At 45.1% G+C, this 15,536-nt stretch overlaps 1 protein-coding gene across 1 annotated transcript in view; it reads left to right on the plus strand.

The window, feature by feature from the left end:
• Window positions 1-15,536, plus strand: part of whrna (whirlin a) — a 213,764-nt gene that overhangs the window by 89,915 nt on the left and 108,313 nt on the right. Inside the window, exons 2-3 of the mRNA XM_056291053.1 lie at window positions 5,350-5,568; window positions 13,969-14,094. Coding sequence (XP_056147028.1) covers window positions 5,350-5,568; window positions 13,969-14,094 — 345 coding nt within the window. The remainder of the gene's footprint in view (window positions 1-5,349; window positions 5,569-13,968; window positions 14,095-15,536) is intronic.

Genomic DNA, 15,536 nt, shown 5'->3' on the forward strand with positions numbered 1-15,536 from the left:
CTTTAATTGTACTGATACCCGGGACCCTGGGCACCCGTTCAGCTCGTATCTCCTGAAGCTGGGCTTGGATGGGTTATTCAGGCAGGCTTGGTGCAGTCAGCTCTCGTGTGTAAAATGGATTGCCTGGATGCTCGTGGGATTGCGTTGTTGTTGTTTTTTCTTCTCCCTTCGGCATCGTCTGAGAGCGCTTTACCTGCCTTTGCCGTTCCCTATTATACTTTGCAATATTTCCTATTATTGTTTTTTTTTTCCAGCACTGTGTACTCTGCTTGCGAGCGGTGCCCAGCTTTGCGGGCCTGGTATCACAATCAGCACCTCGCCTCCGGGGGGCCACTGCATCACATCCCCTGCAACATGGCTGCCGTGTGGATTTCTTATTCACAGGAGGGGAGCCGAGAGTTGGCACTCCTCGTCCTCCTCCATTGCCTTCATTACCCTCCGTCTTTCCAGCTTTCCTCGCATGTAATGTTTCCGTAGCGCTGTGCTCTGCGACCTCTCAGTGCGGGGGAACGCAGCTCATTCTGGGCTGCCTCCTCCGCTTCCTTAAAGGCGGTGTCACATTTCCCGGCCCGGCACACACCATAAGACTGCCTGTTGGGGGCCATAAATCACGGGGGTGGCCGGCTGGCAAAGTGGCTAGGAGAGAGAGAGCGAGAGAGAGAGAGAGGGAGAGAGAGAGAGAGAAAAAAAGGGAGGAAGGGAGAGAGGGACAGAGAGAAAGCGGGAGGGGAGAGAGAGAAAGAGGGAGGGAGGGAGGGAGGGAGGGAGGGAGGGAGGGAGGGAGGGGAGAAAGAAAGAGAGAGAAAGAGGGATGGAGGTAGGCAGAGAGAGAGATCGAAAGAGAGAGATAGAGAAAAAAAGGGAGGGAGGGAGAGAGGGACAGAGAGAAAGCGGGAGGGGAGAGAGAGAAAGAGGGAGGGAGGGAGGGAGGGAGGGAGGGAGGGAGGGAGGGAGGGGAGAAAGAAAGAGAGAGAAAGAGGGATGGAGGTAGGCAGAGAGAGAGATCGAAAGAGAGAGATAGAGAAAAAAAGGGAGAGAGGGACAGAGAGAAAGAGGGAGGGGAGACAGAGAAAGAGGGAGGGAGGCAGAGAGAGAGTGAGACAGAGAAAGAGGGAGGGAGGCAGAGAGAAAGAGACAGAGGGGGGGGAGAGGGATGGAGGTAGGCGGAGAGATAGATCGAGAGAGAGAGGGAGGGAGGGAGGGAGAAAGAGATTTGATTTGATTTTTAAAAGTACATTTATTCAGATTACATTCCAGTCTAACAGCTGATATTCAAACATAATCATCTTTATAATGCAGCTCATAAGATGAAAGTTTCAGGGGGAAAAGCCATTGAGTTGTCGATACAAGTATCTGTAACAACAAACAGAATTGTTGAACAAACACAAAAACAAAAACAAAAGAAGAACAAATGGAGAGAAAGAGAGGGAGAGAGGGGGAGAGAGAGATAATCGGGGAGGGAGGGGGAGAGAGGGAAAGAAAGAGAGAGAGAGAAGGTAAGGGAGAGAGGGGGGAGGAGGAGAGAGGGAGGGATAGACAGGGGAGAGAGAGAGAGAGAGAGAGAGAGAGAGAGAGAGAGAGAAAAAAGAGAGAAAAAGAGAGAGAGAGAGAGAGAGGGGGAGAGGGGCCAGTCTGGTTGATTTACGTTGGAGTCAACAGAAGAGAAACGGTTTCTTGTGTAAAGAAAAACAAACGTTGTGTGTTGTGAGGGTGTGTGCGCTGCAGGACTATCATGACTTACCTTGTCCTCACACCCACAGCAGCTTTCTGAACAGCTGATCACCAAGTGTGTTTGTGTCGACCAGTCACAACAAGTGTGTTTGTGTCGACCAGTCACAAGTGTGTTTGTGGTGCCAGTCACAACAAGTGTGTTTGTGGTGCCAGTCACAACAAGTGTGTTGTGGTGCCAGTCACAACAAGTGTGTTTGTGGTGACCAGTCAAAACAAGTGTGTTTGTGGTGACCAGTCACAACAAGTGTGTTTGTGGTGCCAGTCACAACAATTGTGTTTGTGGTGACCAGTCAGAACCTCCATCAGAGGTTCAGGTTTGCAAAGGCAGAGCTTCTCAGGGGGAAATACACGTTTACTTCTTCTTTTCTTTGCAAGAAATGTATTTACGGGCACAGCTGACTTAAACAAAACCCTGCTGACGGCCGAATGAAAGAAGACGAGCTTTGAAAAGATCCCAAGTTTGAGCTTAAAAACTTTTTTGATGTTGGTAGTGTTTATTGTGATGGTGCAGGCGACTGATAGTACAAGCCATGTACGATACCTACCTACCTATCTATCTATCTGTCTATCTATCTGTCTGTCTGTCTGTCTGTCTGTCTGTCTGTCCATCTGTCCGTCTGTCCGTCTATCTATCTATCAGTCTGTCTATCTGTCTGTCTCTCTGCCTATCTATCTATCTGTCTGTCTGTCTGTCTGTCTGTCTGTCTGTCTGTCTGTCTGTCTGTCTGTCTGTCCAGCCATCCATCTATCTATCTATCTATCTATCTATCTATCTATCTATCTATCTATCTATCTATCTATCTATCTATCTATCTATCTATCTATCTATCTATCTATATATCTGTCTGTCTGTCTCTCTGCCTATCTATCTATCTATCTATCTATCTATCTATCTATCTATCTATCTATCTATCTATCTATCTATCTATCTATCTATCTATCTATCTATCTATCTGTCTGTCTGTCTGTCTGTCTGTCTGTCTGTCTGTCTGTCTGTCTGTCTCTGCCTATCTATCTATCTATCTATCTATCTATCTATCTATCTATCTATCTATCTATCTATCTATCTATCTGTCTATCTGTCTATCTATCTGTCTGTCTGTCTGTCATACTGTGCGATAATAAGCGAGATACTTCATATCAAGTTGCAAAAAAACCCCAGATTGTCAGCGGTGGGAGATTGTAAACTCAGAGACAGTATGATGCTTCTCATCTGTCCATCTTTTTGTCGTTGTTGGTATGTGTTTATCTCCATACCATCTCACATCCTGAGCACTTTCCTGACACTACAACACAGACGTCTGGCTGATAACTGCCTCGTGGATAAGTGCTGGCTGTCTCACAGACACCCAGATAAAGGAAGACAAAATAAGAAAGGGAGAGACGGAGAGCGATAGAAAGAGGGGAGAGGAAAGGGGGGAAAGATGAAGATGTAAAAGTGGAAAGTGTGAGAGCATCACAGAGATTAAACACAAAAAAACAAACTTGATGGCAAGTGTATTCTCAGAGCACATATTCAAGACATTTCAGCAGCCACAGACGGTAGAGGAGGGGGAGAGAGACAGACACACATACAGATAGCTAGGTAGGTAGACAGACAGACAGATAGATAGATAGATAGATAGATAGATAGATAGATAGATAGATAGATAGATAGATAGATAGATAGATAGATAGATGGATGGATGGATGGATGGATGGATGGATGGATGGATGGATGGATGGATAGATAGATAGATAGATAGATAGATAGATAGATAGATAGATAGATAGATAGATAGATAGATAGATAGATGGATGGATGGATGGATGGATGGATGGATGGATGGATGGATGGATGGATGGATGGATGGATGGATGGATGGATGGATAGATAGACGGAGGGATAGATAGACGGAGGGATGGACGGACAGACAGACAGACAGACAGATAGATACATGGGCAAACAGACAAAAACAGACAGGCAGACAGACAGACAGAAAGACCGACAGACAGTTAGATAGACGGAGGGATGGACGGACGGACGGACAGACAGACAGACAGACAGACAGGCAGACAGACAGACAGATTGACAGACAGAAAGACAGACAGATAGACAGATAGATAGATAGATAGATAGTTAGAAATAAACAGACAGACAGACTGACAGATAGACAAAAACAGACAGACAGATAGATAGACACATAGACAGACAGACAGAAAGACAGGCAGATAGTGAGATAGATAGACGGACAGGAAAAGAAAAAGACAGACGGACAGACAGACAGATGGATGGATGGATGGATGGATGGACGGATGGACGGACGGACGGATGGAAAGACAGACAGACAGATCGATAGAGAGAGAGAGAGAGAGAGAGAGAGAGATAGATGGATGGATGAACCGACGGACGGAAAGACAGACAGACAGACAGACAGATAGATAGATAGATAGATAGATAGATAGATAGATAGATAGATAGATAGATAGATAGATAGATAGATAGATAGATAGATAGATAGATAGATAGATAGATAGATAGATAGATAGGATGGGTTAAATGCAGAGCATGATTTCCCCATGGCGATCAATAAGGAATCTCAAAATCAAAAAAAAAATCAAGGCAGTAAAGGAAGATTTATCTGGCATTTGTGAAAAAGTAGCATCTGTTAAAATAATCTTGCAAAATCAAAATCTAAACACAAAAATGAAATGTAAATATATATTCAGTTATGTCTTTATGCATGCTCAGTATATATTCAGATGGGTGGCGTTACAGGGACACCCTTGGAGCGATTTATAGGCCTTATTTAAGACTCGTGTCTGTATAGTCGCTTTTCAGTTGTCAACGGGTTAGTATTGTGTGTGAAGGGCGAGGTCCTGTCTGTTGCTCTGGTAATGTGAAATATTATAGTGTGTGTTGTTCTGGTAATGTAAAATATTATGGTGTCTGTTGCTCTGGTAACGTAAAATATTATGGTGTCTGTTGCTCTGGTAACGTAAAATATTATGATCCTAAAATGACTGGTCCCAGTTCACTGTGTTGCCTCTCACATGGACCACCAACCACAAGGGACCACGTATTGATCTACAGTGACTGCACATACAGCAACATACATACATGTATGTTGTGTGTGTGTGTGTGTGTGTGTGTGTGTGTGTGTGTGTGTGTGTGAACACATTTGTACATTTTACCAGTCCTTGGTCATATAACTGACTGAATTCTTGATGTAGGTTTGAGCGTTATACTATGCATTTCTACTCGTGCATCATGTGCGTGGTATAAATATTGCCTTGTTTTTAAGCTGTGTTTCTGTCGTGCCCAGAATTCACCATCTTTTCCTCTCTTTTTCTTTTCTCTCTACACTGCTACTCCTCCCCTCTCCTCTCCTCTCCTCTCCTCTCCTCTCCTCTCCTCTCCCTCTCCTCTCCTCTCCTCTCCTCTCCTCTCCTCTCCTCTCCTCTCCTCTCCTCTCCTCTCCTCTCCTCTCCTCTCCTCTCCTCTCCTCTCCTCTTCTCTTCTCTTCTCTCCTGTTCTCTTCTCTTCTTTCCTTTCCTCTCCTCTCTTTTCCTCTCTTCTCTTCTCTTCTCTTCTCTTCTCTTCTCTTCTCTTCTCTTCTCTTCTCTTCTCCTCTTCAGGTACTCAAGGGCAGTAAAAAGCTTTCTCTCTCGGTGCGTTCAGTCGGACGTATCCCGGGGGGCTATGTCACCAACCATGTTTACACCTGGGTTGACCCTCAGGGTCGGAGTGTGTCCCCACCACCTGATCTCCCAGAGCACCGGAGCGCCACCCTGAGGCGAACCGACAGTCAGCGACGCAGCAACATGCAACTGCTACAGGAGGGTGATGAAAAGAAGGTGGGGCTGCTAACAAACTCTGGATAAGTAGATAAGGAAAGTAATGTTACAGTTGAGGCAATATTCAGTTGACTTGTACGGGGTGGACTGGGAAAGAAATTCAGCCCTGGACTTATCCGCTGCGACCGACCCCGGGGAGGGGGGGTTGATTACTTATATGACAGTCATTTACAGATGGGGGGGGGGGTAATGTAATTACATAACATCCAGCAACACGGTGGCCCAGTGGTTAGCGCTGTTGCCTCGCAGCAAGAAGGTCCTGGGTTCAAAACCCAGGCCGTCCCAGGTCCTTTCTGTGTGGAGTTTGCATGTTCTCCCCGTGTCTGTGTGGGTTTCCTCCGGGTGCTCCGGTTTCCTCCCACCATCAAAAAGACATGCATGTTAGGGTTAATACTCCTGCCTGTGCCCCTGAGCAAGGCAATGGAAAGAAGAACTGGAGTTGGTCTCCGGGCGCTGCAGCTGCCCACTGCTCCTATACAATAAGATGGCTTAAATGCAGAGAACAAATTCATTGTATAGTGGCTTTCTACTTTTCTTCTAGCCCACTAGATTTAGTATCCTAGTCCTTGCTCTGGTAATGATATAGTCTTTTATTGCTGACAGAAGGTTCTGAACCTATTATTCAAAGGCTTTTGCAGTGAAAAGTAGCGTATGTCTAATCCAGGACATACTTCAGTAGGCACAGACTTACATTGTAACACGTCACCAGCAATCTTAAATAGTAAGAAGTAGCCTATCAGTGGGGTCGTTTTGTAACCACACGTTACAGTCGTTTTAACTGTACATGTAGCCTAGCCTATAATTTAATGTCCATCTTACCGCCTGGCCACTTGAGGATGCTGATGCCAGAACAGTACGTTGATTTTTTTCCCCCCACGGCGCGGAATGTTTAGTAAGTTGTGCTCGCAGCTGATGTATGAACACACACAGGACAACAAATAATGTGACAGGTGAGGACATGCCAAAGCTAGCTAGCTATATATAAGGGGTTTTTTAGGGAGTTTTTCCTTATCCGATGAGAGGGTCTAAGGACAGGATGTTGTGTTGCTGTTAAGCCCAGAGGCAAATTTGTAATTTGTGATATTGGGCTATACAATTAAAATTGATTTGATTTGATTTATATAGTTGGCCTAGTTTTTACTCATGGTGCCATTGTAAAGAGATAATCTATGTTATTCACTTACCCGTCAGTGGGTTTAATGTTTTGGCTGATCGGTGTGCATATAAACCTTTTCTTCCAGCAAGTTCACAAAATACATAAAAACAAACTATTACTCAGAGGCATGATTGTTTACACTTTCAAACTCAAACTGGAACTAAACACGAAAATGAAAAATCAAGATTAAATATTCATGAAAAAAAAAATCTAGCATAAACATCTGATAGCATTGCATCTATAAATCATAACATAATATTGGGAAAAAAAACACACACACATAACTTCTTTAAAAGGCACCAGCTGACTGTAATCATGGTTCTGTAAGAGACATTGTGCTGGGACTTGGGTATGAGATAGGTATCAGGATAACTCTTATCCGCGCGTTCAGGACAACCCCCCCCCCCCCACAATGAGAATCACCTGATAAAGATCATCAGGACCCTCTGTAGCCTCACATCTCATCTCTACACTCTTTCTGGACCCTGATCTCTGCTCGGCTCTGCTGTCTAATATCAGTGTCCTACAACTCATACAGAGCACTTTAGTAGTTTCTATTACAAATACCACATAGCAAAAAACATTAGGATTAGATGTTGGCTTGTATTGATCTCTCAGTTTTTCATAAAACATTTATGATCACGTCATCTAAAATGGTACTGTCTCATAAGTAAAGCTCAAAATAGCAATTTATTTATTTATTTATTTTTTATCCGGCCAACTACCCCACTCTTTCGAGCCATCCCGGTCGCTGCTCCACCCCCTCTGCCAATCCGGGGAGGGCTGCAGACTACCACATGCCTCCTGCGATACATGTGGAGTCGCCAGCCGCTTCTTTTCACCTGACAGTGAGGAGTTTCACCGGGGGGGGGGGGGAGTAGCGTGTGGGAGGATCACGCTATTCCCTCCAGTTCCCCATCCCCCTTGAACAGGCGCCCCGACCGGCAACGGAATAGGCCGCCCCAATAGAAAATAATTTTAAAATTTTCCAATGGTATCGGTCTAACGCTTATGTTGACGGTCATTTTACCTGAATGGATTTCCATTAGTTGGTCCATTTATCATTCATTCCTTCATTCATTGTCCATACCTATATAATTGGATATCTGCTCTGGTGGGCTGGAGCCCATGTCAAAAGCATCTGTGATGGGAAGGTGATGAGACACTCTGGAAAGGTCGACTGTCCATGGTTGAACCAACACAGACAATCTCACACATCAGTCATCGCCAAGATGGACGTGAGCTCCAACTCATCTTACATGCATATATATGGCTCTTGATAGGAAGCTATAGTCAAGTCATGTCATCCTGTCTACCAGAATGGACAGATGTAGCAAAGGCACACGGTGGGCAAGGTAGACAAGGTAGCAACTGATTGACTCTCAAGTCCAATTTAGAAACGATTTATTCATCCCAGCTGATTTTCAGAACTGGGCCAAGTCTACGCTGACCTGGGTTGCTCGCACTGAATGACAATCTTTTGCTTCCCAGTTCCAGACTGTTCCATCAAGATTTGTATTGTGAAGTCACAGTATGATCTTTTTTTTTTTCTTCACAGGAATCTGTGCAAGTCTTTTCATACTCCTGTAGTGGCAGTTGGTGGAAGAAACATCAGCAAGCTGGTCCTCAGTCGGCAATAGAAATTGTGAGGGAGCATAAAGAGAAAGGGGGGAAAAAACTACATTCAGTGGTTTTGCTATAACTGCTTTAACTTTAAATTCAAACATTGAAATTAAATTTAAATCTACATACCAACACGTGTTTTTGAAAATGTAATGCAACACGTTTGTATATTGCATCTTTTGCTTTTAAAGTCTTGTGAAGGATTGTTTCTGCTCATTCCCCAATGCCCACTCTTCCACACAAACAACTCATTACCATCCTTTGGATAGGTTTATATTAGTCCTTGAAATTTCAGACAGTTTTGACTTGCAAATTCAAAAATAAATTTGGACTTGCACACATTTCTTCTCAATTAATTGGACAGGATTTTTTTGTTAACAAGAGGAGTCTAGGGAGTGGGAGAAGACATGCCAGAAAGATGGCAGAGCTGAAGAAAAAGATGAAGAGCTGGGGTGTCCGGGTAGTGTAGCGGTCTATTCTGTTGCCTACCAACATGGGGATCGCCGGTTCGAATCCCCGTGTTACCTCCGGCTTGGTCAGGCGTCCCTACAGACACAGTTTGGTCCGTGTCTGCGGGTGGGAAGCCGGATGTGGGTATGTGTCCTGGTCGCTGCACTAGCGCCTCCTCTGGCCAGTTGCGGCGCCTGTTCAGGGGGAGTGGGAACTGGGGGGAATAACGTGATCCTCCCACGCGCTACATCCCCCTGGTGAAACTCCTCACTGTCAGGTGAAAAGAAGCAGCTGGCGGCTCCACATGTATCGGAGGAGGCATGTGGTAGTCTGCAGCCCTCCCTGGATCAGCAGAGGGGGTGGAGTAGTGACCAGGACGGCTCGGAAGAGTGGAGTAATTGGCCAAGTACAATTTGGGAGAAAAAAAAAAGGGAGGGTGGATGTAGTGTCTGTGACGTCACTACTGGTTTCTGAAAGGACATTTTGAAGCCTAGAATTTGTTCATGTGCTCACTGCCATGTTCTCCGTTGTTAGGGCCAGAAAATCCAAATGTGGGCGACTGAGTGGAGTGTGGGTGGAGCTCGGGTGGGACCTCATTGGCAAACAGGTTGACAGACCTGTCAATCAACACGCTACGATTTTAATCCTAATACCTTCTCAACAGAACAATACCTTTCACAATCACCAGCGTCACACTGTGTGCCAGACTCAAAATGAGCAATTTAGACCCATTTAGATAGAGGTCTGCTATTAATACGACTCCCATGTGGACTGGACTGTCAGTAATTGCGGCTGTAATTTGGCTTTTGCTGTGGCTGTAATTTCTGTCTTCTTTCAGTCTGAAATGAATACAATAGGTCAGGTGAAAGTGATACAGGAAGGTTTTCAAAGTCTTTTCCGTGCAGCTGCTACACCTCAACATTAAGACTCTCGTGTGGAAGGGGCAAAATCAACTTGATCAATAGAGCAATGAAATCTCAGGGAATTCAATGCATCCAAGTATTAGATGATACATACTTCTGTTTTTCCCCCATGTACAGTTATCAACAACTATCAGGCCTCGAACTCTGAGATCAATCATCCTGAAGCTGTAACCTAACCCCTAGCTTGTTTTTTGTTAAAAAAAAAAATATTTTTACGTGTACCACTTATAGAACAACTGCCAAACACTTCCATGGTATTCCACCAGCTTCTGCAGCTGCAGAGTGAACGTGAAAATAACATGATGCCGCTGAGCGAGACTCGTGAAAGTGTAAACGCTTTGTATTTTACTGTCAGAATGGGGATTATACACCTCTTGAATAGGAATACTGCAGGGACGTTCTCTCATCCCGGGATAGTGTGGGAAAAGGGCATATTAATATGGCTGGGTCAGTCGTCTATGGGATGCCATTCATTTTGAGCCCTGAGCTGTTCAGTGTGCACATGGGCATTAGTAAATTTTACCCAATTTCAGACTTGGCTTTATTCCCGTGCAAATGTGTTGCCAAAAACAAAAGCACGGGTCAGGGGGCAATTCATCAATCACATGAGGTCCCAAACATAATAAAAACCCAGTGCGAACAGAGCTAAAGTCATTAAATGTGCATTGCCCTGTATTTTCCTTGTCTGCTATGATTTGAACTGTTGTGTATCCTTGGCATTTTATACAAGATTCTTAGAACAGTGTCTTATAGTTTCCTTCAAATAGAAATTTCAAACCTACATATTATCATTGGCTAGCAGTTGCTGCTGGGTCATTTGGCTTTACTGGTCCTCAGTCTCTGTGATGTCCACAGGAAGAGGATCCCAAAGAGAAAAGGGGGTTGGTAAGAAACTGCTCCGCAGCCTGCTGAAGTCTTTTTGATTCTGGGAACAGAGAGGAGGCTTGCACACTGGGGTCAGTGGGTGTGAGATAAGACTTTACAAGGTCTCACAGATAAGACGGAGCAAGGCCATGCAGTGTTTTATACATTAGCAGCAGCACTTTAGAGTCAGATCTAGCGCCGGCTGGGAGGCAATGAAGGGAGGCCAGTAATATGGTCAAACTGTTGAGTTTTTGTCAGGATTTCTTTAGCCAAGCTGCAGCATTCTGCACCATATGGACGGTTTTCACGCTAGTGGTACGTGGCAAGCCGGAGAGAAAGGACATTGCAGTTTTCATACCTGAATAAAGCAAACAAAACTGGTCAGTCTATCAGAAATCACCGATTGAGTTCCTTGTTCAACACAATGAGAATGCTCAGTAACCACAACCTTAACTTAACCCTAAACTTAACCAATATGTACATTTAAACAATCTAACATTTGCTGTCGTTGCAAGTCTGCACCCGCCATGACAGTGTACGAGGAGAGAAGCACTTTGGTAGCACTTTGGTGTCACAAATATCGACCTATTTGGTCATTTCAAAGGTTCAGCAAGTAAAAACACTTGGATAGGGGTCTTTGCTTCAGCTAATGGTTGGCTGCATCAGATTTTAGTATCGTTTCGGAAGTGGAAAAAAGTAGTTTTGGTGATTTCCATCCATTCCATCCATTATCCAATCAGCATATCCTGCTTAGGATCACAGGATGCTGGAGCCTATCCCAGCAGTCACTGGGCGGCAGACGGGGAGACACCCTGGACCCTGCCGATCCAGGGAGGGGTGCAGACTACCACATGCCTCCTCCGATACATGTGGAGTCGCCAGCCGCTTCTTTTCACCTGACAGTGAGGAGTTTCGCCAGAGCGACGTAGTGCCCTGGAGGATCACACTATTCCCCCCAGTTCCCCCTCCCACCTGAACAGGCGCCCGACCGACCAGAGGAGGCGCTAGTGCAGCGACCAGGACACATACCCACATCCAGCTTCCCACCTGCATACATGGCCAATTTTGTCTGTAGGGACGGAGATACCACGGGGATTCGAACCGGCGATCCCCATGTTGGTAGGCAATGGAATAGACCGCTACCCAGATGCCCTTTGAGAATTATTTTTAATTAAATGGCACAATATGTCTGCTTCTCAGAAAAAGAAAAGAAAAGCAATTAATGGAAGAGTCAACCTCTTGGCTCGCACAGATAATGGATACTGCAACCCTAATTTTACTGTTCGCTACCATTGACAGTTATTCTGGTGTTTAGATTTACTGTGAGCCCAGCATGATATTCACAGGTACATAATAAATTGGCCACGTAACTTAAGGTACAGTGTAACTTATGACAGTGACATCAAAGTTATATATAGTTGATTGTTGTTGTTTTTTTTAACTGTGCACAAATGTGCAGAAATATTCCATCTACATCCGCATTAATGTGTTAATTAAACCAAGTGTATTAATGTATTCTGTAAAGATTCGTTAGATTTATTTTTTCAGCGGATATTTTTCTGCCCAGCAGTCATTGCTAGACCTACCAGAATAGGAAGAGAGAAACAGGATTGTTAATTTTGTTAATTTATACAGATATTAACTCTATGCTGCAGTTGTACAAATGACTGGCAGGTAACTTGGACAAATATCTGGTTACTTTTCAGTGAATTTATACAGTTTGATTGTTTCATTTGAAACAGTGGCATTGTGTACCCCGCTGAGTGTGGAAAGTGATGTAGATAGGCTGGGAAATTCAGTTACTGCAAATTAACCCATCCTGGCTGTAATCTGTGTAGCTAGGAGCAGTGGGCTGCCGCCTTCATGCTGCACCCGGGGACCATCTCCAGTTCTTTTCCCATTGCCTTGCTCAGGGGCACAGACAGGACTGCTAACCCTAACATGCATGTTTCTTTTTGATGGTGGGAGAAACCGGAGCACCCTGGAGAAAACCCACCACAGACACGGGGAGAACATACAAACTCCACCCCTTGGAATAATCCCCCCCAAGGTTGGACAACCCCGGGGTTCGAACCCAGGACCTTCTTGCTGTGAGGCGACAGGTCTAACCACTGGGCCACCATGCCGCCCACCGTACCCCATAATCCATCTAAAATGAAAAAATAACTCACACAACATCCTCATAATCGGGTGTGAGGCTTTGGTTGCTCTTGTCATTTCAATGCGGTGTCTTTATCACAGTGCAGTAATCCTTGGTTTAGTGTACTCTAATAAAACCCCATCGAATCACACTTGACAGTATAATGGAACCTCTTCGGTCAGATCTCTGTTCAGATTTCCTTTCCCTATGCAATTCATAACCCTCAAAATGGCGCCAGGTATGTGAGCGATTATGCTCCCTTTCCTTATATGCCATGCTTTTCAATACAGCTAGTGTGTGGGAAAAAGGATGCGGGTATGACAATGTAGTATGTAGTCCTGCAGACCATCAGAGTAGACTGGCTACTTAACTGATTGCAAGTACAGTGAGATCTCTTCCACCTTGTGGGGTGGTCTGGTTGACCCGATCAAAATGTGAGCTCAGTGCTTCCAGAGACTCTGTTACTGCAGCCTGGTGTACCCGAACAGCTGAGGTTGCACTGAAATGACAGGTGTAGCCGAGGCCTCACCACATCAGATCAGGTCAAAGAGTCTCTCTTCCATTTTGCTTTTTGAAAAAGCGTTTTAGAACAGAGTCGTCAGTTATCTGCTTCATTGTGATCAGCAAACCATCCTACATGGTTTAATGGGTGGCACGGTGGCCCAGTGGTTAGCGCCGTCACCTCACAGCAAGAAGGTCATGGGCTCGAATCCTGGGGTTGTCCAACCTTGGGGGTCATCCCAAGTCATTGTCTGTGTGGAGGTTGCATCTTCTCCCCATGTCTGCGGTGGGTTTTCTCCGGGTGCTCCGGTTTCCCCAACCGTTGGGAGGACATGCATGTTGGGGTTGGTGCACCCATCTGTGCCCCTGACCGAGGCATGGCAAGACCAGCTGGAGTTGGTCCCCGGGCGCTGCACTAGCGGCTGCCCACTGCTCCTAGCTACACAGCTAGGGTGGGTTAAATACAGAAAAAGAATTGTCCCATGGGGGATTAATAAAAGTAGTAAAAAAAAAAAAATTAAAAAAAACACCATGGTAAAATCTGGTGATCTGTTGTTTGTCATGCAATAGGGTCAACGCTGTAAAAAATTTTGTTTCATATTCAGGATATTTTAAATTTTTAGAATAAAAATGCAGTGAGATTGACAATTATAGTGGTGCAAAATGATTTCATGTATTTAACCCATTACCCCCTTTCCCTCTCTTTCTCTGTCTCTCTCTCTGTCTCTCTGTCACTCATAAAGGTCAACCTAGTTTTGGATGATGGCCGTTCTCTTGGTCTGATGATCCGCGGAGGGGCAGAGTATGCTCTGGGTATCTATATAACTGGAGTGGACCGGGGATCGGCTGCAGAATGTGGAGGACTTAAGGTATCACTCCAGTGTAGCTCACACTGGCACTCTCTCCCACATACTCTTTCTCCTTTGGATGCAACTGGAGACTTGATCGGGGAAAACTGACTGACAAAATGCAAATCATAAGGTAATACACTGAGTACAGTGTATTACCTTATGATTTGCATTTTGTCTCATATCTATCTATCTATCTATCTATCTATCTATCTAGCTAGCTAGCTAGCTAGCTATCTATCTAGCTAGCTAGCTACCTGTCTGTCTGTCTTGTCTGTCTGTCTGTCTAACACCATCTAGACCTGGTTGTATTTAGATGCAATCTGCACCCAGATGTTATCCGGTAAAGGAAAATGCACATTAACACAAGGAAGGTGTGAAGGCAAGCAGCATGAATAAAGACCAGAACCTGGTAGGATCTTCCAGACCACCTTCGGAGGTAGTTGTGTGGCTTGCATTGTGACTGGCTCGCTGCCAGAAACAGCCAGGTGTAAATGCAGTGTGTACAGCGTGGTTGCGCTGGCGAGATCGTATCACCTAGGGAGTGGAACATCATGCCTCTGGCTGGTAGTTTTACATATTGCAGCTCATTCTGACACTTTCCATGTACTCAGACTCCAACTTTGGCATGAAGAAGCACTCTCGCAACATGAGGGTTGTTGTATTTACATTCACAGCATTTACAAATATGACCACTGCAAAACAATCGCTTCAAGGACAATAGACAGCTTTGCCGTCTCCCCTCCAACTTGTTTTCTTTGCATAGTGTATGCAAGAGATGAGATCTGATTACAACGCAGACATACTGCAGTCAGCAAGAACGCATATAAATACCAGGGGTAAATGCATAGGGTATGACCGGATTGTTCACTATCCCAATAACATATCCAGATATAGATTGTGTAATAATACCAGGTTTAAATGAGGTCTTTGTCTGTTATTTCCTTATTGAGAAACTACTTAAGAAAAATTTATCTCTGAGGAGGGCGGTGCAGTGGTTAGCGCTGTTGCCTCACGGCAAGGAGGTCCTGGGTTCGAACCCCGGGGTTGTCCAACCTTGGGGGGGTGGTGTCATCCTAGGTCCTCTGTGTGGAGTTTGCATGCTCTCCCCGTGTCTGCGTGGGTTTCCTCCGGGTGCTCCGGTTTCCTCCCACAGTCCAGAGACATGTAGGTCAGGTGACTCGGACTTACTAAATTGTCCCTAGGTGTGAATGTGTCTGCCCTGTGATGGACTGGCGGCCTGTACAGGGTGTTTCCCCGCCTGCCGCCCAATGACTGCTGGGATAGGCTCCAGCATCCCGTGGCCCTGATTAGGATAAGCGGCTTGGAAAATGGATGGATGGATTGATCTCTGAGGAAAAAGTCCTTCTTTACCTTTTCCCCCTTCAAATAGAGGTTTGAGGTCAAGGTCAGCCACAGTACCACTATAAGGTTAGTGCCTTGCTCAAGTGCATAGCAAAAAT

The sequence above is a fragment of the Lampris incognitus genome, chromosome 12, assembly GCF_029633865.1.
Source record: "Lampris incognitus isolate fLamInc1 chromosome 12, fLamInc1.hap2, whole genome shotgun sequence".
In the NCBI taxonomy this organism is placed as follows: domain Eukaryota; kingdom Metazoa; phylum Chordata; class Actinopteri; order Lampriformes; family Lampridae; genus Lampris; species Lampris incognitus.